Source organism: Babylonia areolata, chromosome 10 (assembly GCF_041734735.1).
Source record: "Babylonia areolata isolate BAREFJ2019XMU chromosome 10, ASM4173473v1, whole genome shotgun sequence".
Classification (NCBI taxonomy): Eukaryota; Metazoa; Mollusca; class Gastropoda; order Neogastropoda; family Buccinidae; genus Babylonia; species Babylonia areolata.
In genome coordinates this window covers 23,643,566-23,650,591 of record NC_134885.1, presented here as the reverse complement: position 1 = coordinate 23,650,591, position 7,026 = coordinate 23,643,566, and the positions used below count along the sequence as shown (strand labels likewise).

Genomic DNA, 7,026 nt, shown 5'->3' with positions numbered 1-7,026 from the left:
CCTGTGTCAGTACGTGTAGTTACATTCGATACCTGTGTCAGTACGTGTAGTTAGGTTCGTCAGCTGTGTCGGTACGTGTAAGTACGTTTGTCACCTGTGTCGTTATGTGTAGTTACGTTCGTCACCTGTGTCAGTACGTGTAGTTACATTCGTCACCTTTGTCAGTACGTGTAGTTACATTGCTCACCTGTGTCAGTACGTGTAGTTACATCCGATGCCTGTGTCAGTATGTATTCGTCACCTGTGTCAGTACGTGTAGTTAGGTTCGTCAACTGTGTCGGTACGTGTAAGTACGTTCGTCACCTGTGTCGTTACGTGTAGTTACGTTCGTCACCTGTGTCAGTACGTGTAGTTACGTTCGTCACCTGTGTCAGTACGTGTAGTTACATTGATCACCTGTGTCAGTGCGTGTAGTTACATTCCATGCCTGTGTCAGCATGTATTCGTCACCTGTGTCAGTACGCGTAGTTAGGCTCGTCACCTGTGTCAGTACGTGTAAGTATGTTCGTCACCTGTGTCGGTCCGTGTAGTTACATTCGTCACCTGTGTCAGTACGTGTAGTTACATTGCTCACCTGTGTCAGTACGTGTAGTTACATTCGATGCCTGTGTCAGTATGTATTCGTCACCTGTGTCAGTACGTGTAGTTACATTGATCACCTGTGTCAGTACGTTTAGTTACATTCGATGCCTGTGTCAGTATGTGTAGTTACATTGATCACCTGTGTCAGTACGTGTAGTTACATTCGATACCTGTGTCAGTACGTATTCGTAACCTGTGTCAGTACGTGTAGTTAGGTTCGTCACCTGTGTCGGTACGTGTAAGTACGTTCGTCACCTATGTCAGTACGTGCAGTTACATTCGTCACCTATGTCAGTACGTGTAAGTACCTTCGTCACCTATGTCAGTACGTGTAAGTACGTTCGTCACCTGTGTCGGTACGTGTAGTTACATTCGTCACCTGATGCATTTCCAGCGGCGCGGACTGACCCTTCACTGACCACAACAGCTGGTCCGAAAAGAAGAACTGGTAGTGAGCGAAAGTCTGCTTCTCCCTTCACACCGCTCTTCTGTTCTGTGCTGTTATCAGTCTATTGACACTGACATCACAGCTTCTTGTATCTCTGTTGTTATCCGTCCATTCACACTGACATCACGCTAACATCATAGTTCCTCGTGTCTCCGTTTTTATTAATCAGTTCACACTGACAGCAAAGCTTTTTATTTCCCTGTTGTTATCAGTCTGTTCACACTGACATCACGGCTTCTTATCAATTTTCTGTGTTGTTATCAGTCCTTTGTTTTTCTGCTCTTATCCATCGTTTCGCACTGACGTCACAGCTCTTTGTTTTCCTGATGTTATCAGTCACTTGACACTGACGTCACAGCTCTGTTGTTGCCAGTCTATTCACACTAACATCGCAGCTCCTTTTTCTCTGTTGTTAACTATTGTATTCACACTTACATCACACTAGCATCATAGCCTTTTATTTCTCGGGTGCTTAACCATCCACCCACACTGACGTCATAGCTCCTTATTTCTCTGTTGTATCAAGTCACCCGCACTGACGTCATAGCTCCTTATCTATCTGTTCTTATCTATCCATTCACGCTGACGTCATAGCTCTTTATCTATCTGTTCCTTATCTTTCTATTCACGCTGACGTCATAGCTCTTTATCTATCTGTTCTTATCTTTCCATTCACGCTGACGTCATAGCTCTTTATCTATCTGTTCCTTATCTATCCATTCACGCTGACGTCATAGCTCTTTATCTATCTGTTCCTTATCTTTCCATTCACGCTGACGTCATAGCTCTTTATCTATCTGTTCCTCATCTATCCATTCACACTGACGTCATAGCTCCTTATTTCTCTGTTGTATCAAGTCACCCGCACTGACGTCATAGCTCCTTATCTATCTGTTCTTATCTATCCATTCACGCTGACGTCATAGCTCTTTATCTATCTGTTCCTTATCTATCCATTCACGCTGACGTCATAGCTCTTTATCTATCTGTTCCTTATCTTTCCATTCACACTGCCGACATAGCTCCGTTGTGTCTCTCTGCTGTTATCAATCCACAGCTCCTTATTTCTCTGTTCTTTTGTATACATGTACTAACGCGCGCAACATTGCTCCTTAGATGTTTATTACATTTTCACTGTTGTCATGACATGCAGCGATATTTGTATTTGTATTTCTTATTGTCACGACAGATTTCTCTGTGTGAAAATCGGGCTGCTCTCCCCAGGGAGAGCGCGTCGCTACACTACAGCGCCACCTTTTTTTCTTTTCTTTTTTTTTTTTTTTTTTTTTCATGTTTTCCTGCGTGCAGTTTTATTTTGTTTTCCCTATCGAAGTGTGTTTTTCTACAGAATTTTGCCAGGAACAACCCTTTCGTTGCCGTGGGTTCTTTTACGTGCGCTAAGTGCATGCCGCACACGGGACCACGGTTTATCGTCTCATCCGAATGACTAGATACTGGCAACAGGCAACACCGTACCTTATTTTCCCTGTAGTTGTTCTGCATCCCGGGGCAATGGCACTGGTATCACTGTTCCTCGTGAAGGTGAAGGCCAGTCTGATGTTGTCTGTTCAGCGACACCAGCAAGAGCACCTCTGATCTCTCTTTTGTTGTTCGTCCTCTGCCGCTACTTAAAAAATCCCTTTCACCGCCAGTCAATTTAGAGTGCGAAATTCCCTTCTGCTATAAACACAGAAGAAGAAAAAAGGTAAAGAAGGGAAAATTAATTTAAATGATAGGTCTCTCTCTCTCTCTCTCTCTCTCTCTCTCTCTCTCATTACTTCCCTCTCATTTACTATACTGTTTTCAGTATCAGTATCAGTAGCTCAAGGAGGCGTCACTGCGTTCGGTCAAATCCATATACGCTACACCACATCAGTCTGCCTAGCAGATGCCTGACCAACAGCTTAACCCAACGCGCTTAGTCAGGCCTTGAGAAAAAAATAATAATAATAAAATAAAATAAAATAAAATAACAAAACTTTTTTTTTTAATAAAAGAGAGAGAGAGAGACAATAACAACTTAAATAAATAAATAAATAAATAAATAAAAGCTGTTTTCAGTTGTTGTTTTGTTGTCGTTTTCCAAATGTACTTGTGTATGTAATACCATCCTGTAATGTTTCTAGTGTGGACATTAAATTTTTTAAAAATATATATATATAATCTGTATTAAAAAAAAACACACAAAAAAACACACACACACACACACACACACAGAGAGAGAAAGAACGGTTTTAAGAATAGCTGGGGGTTCCCCTGTGATGTGTAACTGAAAAACTACAGTGGCCTATCCCACCACCGAAAACTAAGAGCAGTCGGTTCATGGATAACAGACCCGTGACCTGGTCGTATTTCAGTGGCATGGGTGCTCTCTGCCTAGTTGGTGCTGAAATGCGACATTGGTGGTGAATGTTTTTTTTTTGTTTTGTTTTTTTGTTTTTTTTTAACACTGCTCCTTAGGTTTCTATTCTATAACCAGCGACACTATCCAACACTGCTCTTTAAATATCGGTTGTTACGTATCCAGTGACACTGGCAACTCAATTACTTACTTACCTACTGCCCAGTATACTTCTGCCATGCAGGGCAGCAACGAAGAACGGCCACTCTTGGTCCGTTTTGGGGCCAGTCTATGGTCGGTCATTGGTTACTGAGACTTGAACTGCAGTTGTCGATTCCAGAAAAAAGGCACAAAGTGCTTAGTGTCGAAGCAGTCCCTGTATTTTACACACACACACACACACACACACACACACACACACTCACTCACTCACTCATTTGCGCGCGCACTCACACACAACACAATCAAGACAGATAAAGAACTCTTCTGTGATAAAACGACTTTACCAATTATAATTGACAAATATAGATAAGAGAATATATAAACCCACAAACAATAATAAAAAAATGAAAAGGCGAAAGGGAGAGAAAGCGTGGAGGGGCTGTCCAGGAGCTATTTGAATACAGTCTAAGGGAGAGAACCACGTATTATGCTCAAGATGGCTGCAGTTTCGTCCCCTGACAATTTACTTGCTTTTTGTAAATGACATTTCAGGAAGAATTATTTTTATTACAAAATAATACAAGTTACATCCGTTTGGTTGTAGACTGAATGGTAAACCGACAGAACAATGTTCGGGTTCTTGTTTACAAAAAGAAGGATTTCTGTTCAGTATTTGCTGGTGATCTTGTTGTTTCACATGTAGGCTACAATGGATGTTTTAATGTCTTGTTAAATGCGTATGTTTCAATATTGTCATTATAATTATTCAAGGTTTTCAAAATATGTACAGATCAGTCAATCAGGTAGGGAAAAAAAATTTCTTTTTTTTTCTTTTTTTGCGTTTGTTTTGTTTGTTTGTTTCTTTCGCTTGGGGGAGTTCGAACTGATTGTCCAAAACGACTGATGTCTAAAGGGTGAAGATAAATGACGTATTGATGAGAAGATAAGATAAGATAAGAATAACTTTATTATCTCCAACTGGAGAAATTTGGTCAGGTGCATTATCACAACATAGACAAGTAAACAACATGGGGACCATAACTGTAAAAGTCAACAACAGCTTTTACGAATATAACGAATGGAAACAATATCACATACATCGTTTCATGCATACATCCACACACTGCAGGTAATAACTAGTATTCTTAATGTAAAAACAGAAAGAATTAAGAAACATTATTCTGAATATAATTATAAGCATAGCCTACTATATTGCATATCGATTATAATAGACAGATAAAATAAGAATAAAGATAAATTGCGGAAAACCACAACCAGATAAGTCAGCACAAACCCGCACCCACCCATCCCCCACCCACCCCACACACGCGGATTACTTGATTAAACAGGAGTAATAAACATATGTTCTGAAATAAAAGCATTTCATATATTCGCTTTTAAAACATTGCAATTAATTATTACATCGTAATTATTAACAGAAATAGCCTATATTTAGAATATGAACGTTAGCAGTAGGCATATTCCATTGTACATTCATCCTGCATATTGCACATTATTCATCCTACATATTGCACATTCATAATAACCAGTCGTCACGTTTTTAAGCTCAGTAAACACACACACACACACACACACACACACACACACACACACTGATGACAAGTGATAATGACGATGACTTCAATGGCTTTTCTGCAGGACCGGACGGTGGGGTTACGGTGCGGCCATCAAAGGGCAATCATGGTAACGTGTGTGTGTGTGTGTGTGTGCGTGTGTGTGTGTGTGCGTGCGTGCGTGCGTGCGTGTTTTTGTGTGTGTGTGTGTGTGTGTGTGTGTGTGTGTGTGTGTGTGTGTGTGTGTGTGTGCAAGGAGTTTGCATGTGTATGCGTATGCGTGTGATGAGGACAGGGTGTATATGAGAATAAGCAAGTATGGGTGTGTGTGTGTGTGTATGCGCTTGCGTGTGTACGCGCGTGTGTTTATGTGCTTATGTGCGAGTGTCTATATCAGTGTGTCTGTGTGCGTGACAATGTGTATGTACGTGATCGAGAGACAGACAGAGACAGAGAGAGAAAATTTGTATGTACGGTTGTAATCATTTCATTTTTGCACGATGTGATATCAGAAGAGTGCTAGTGTGCGTGCGTGTGTGCGTGCGTGTGTGTGCGCACGCGCGTGTATGTGTGTGTGTATGTGTGCGTGTGTGCTTTTTTATGTATGTTTGTGGGGGAGGGGGGTGTATTTGTGCGTGTGCGCTTTTTTATGTGTGCGCGCGCGCTCGCGCGTGTGTGTGTGTGTGTGCGTGTGCGTGTGCGCTCACGCGCACACACGCGCGCGTCTATGTGTATGTGGGTGTGCACGCACACGCGAGTGCATATTTCTCTGTGTGTGTGTGTGTGTGTGTGTGTGTGTGTGCAGGCCACAGCATGCTTCGGTCAAGTCCTCCATGGACGATGCTCCTTGTTCTGGTCATCGGTGTGATTCCTCCCGACACGGTACTGATCGGTCACCCCAGGATTTTCATCGTTCCACTGCCGTGTGATCAACTGAAGCCCCCACTCTTCCCCCCCCCCCCTCCCCATGCCCCCACCCGCCCTCCCCTCGCCCTCCCCTCCCGCGTGCAGTGTTCCGGAACTTCGCTAGTTCTGTCCACCCCTCCCTCCCCTCCCCCCACCCCTCCCTCCACACCTGCTCACCCGCCCACCCATCCGCCCCACAATCACCCCGGCACCCAAGCACTTCATAGAATCTACTTCGCTATTTCTCACCCTCAGTGTCACAGCCTTAATTAAACTTAGTTACCTCTCCGATCCCCCCCCCCCCCCCCCCCCCCCCCCCCCCCCCCCCCCCCCCCCCCCCCCCCCCCCCCCCCCCCCCCCCCCCCCCCCCCCCCCCCCCCCCCCCCCCCCCCCCCCCCCCCCCCCCCCCCCCCCCCCCCCCCCCCTATTAAACATAGCAACTTGCAGCTATAGCACTTCGCTGATGTACACAGGTGTGACCCCCAACTCGCTCGAGCTTCACATTTATTTTCTGACCCCCAGGGAGGTCGTTCTGGACTATCCATTATTGCCCCCCCCCCCCTCTCCCCCACCCCCCCTCCGAACCCCCTCCCCTCACCCCCGCCCCTCCCCTCAACTTCATCCTCACCATTATGATTCAAAGGAAGCAATTTACTTGGTGACCCAACGCATCGGTGATTTGTTTGTGATCCCTCATCTTCTGCATGTTGATGTGTGTTTTTCCCACACGGTGGTTGTTGTTTGTTTTTGTTTTGTGTGTGTGTGTGTGTGTGTGTGTGTGCGCGTGTGTGTGTGTTTGTGTGTGTGTGTGTGTGTGTGTTTTGTTGCTGTTGTTGTTGTTGTTGTTGTTTTATCCCTCTTCGGACTTCTGTTGTTCCATCCGCAATGAGGACTCACTGACCCTTGGAACACCGCAGCTTCACGGCACCGAACCAAGACCCAAGTCCTGAACGTTTTGGTCTTTTGGGCTTCAGTCAATAGATCGTTAAACTCAACTCTGCGGCCAGCCCCGC

General features: G+C 44.5%; 1 protein-coding gene across 2 annotated transcripts in view; it reads left to right on the top strand.

Annotated features, from left to right (window-relative positions):
* LOC143286510 (uncharacterized) overlaps positions 1-6,303 on the top strand; it is a 96,217-nt gene extending 89,914 nt beyond the window's left edge. Inside the window, exons 15-17 of one of the 2 annotated variants that reach the window (XM_076594091.1) lie at positions 977-1,030; positions 5,193-5,237; positions 5,913-6,303. In XM_076594091.1, the coding sequence (XP_076450206.1) occupies positions 977-1,030; positions 5,193-5,237; positions 5,913-6,286 (473 nt within the window). In that variant the 3' untranslated portion in view covers positions 6,287-6,303. The remainder of the gene's footprint in view (positions 1-976; positions 1,031-5,192; positions 5,238-5,912) is intronic. The other variant, XM_076594092.1, reaches the window with a different exon arrangement.
* Positions 6,304-7,026: the final 723 nt, after the last annotated feature.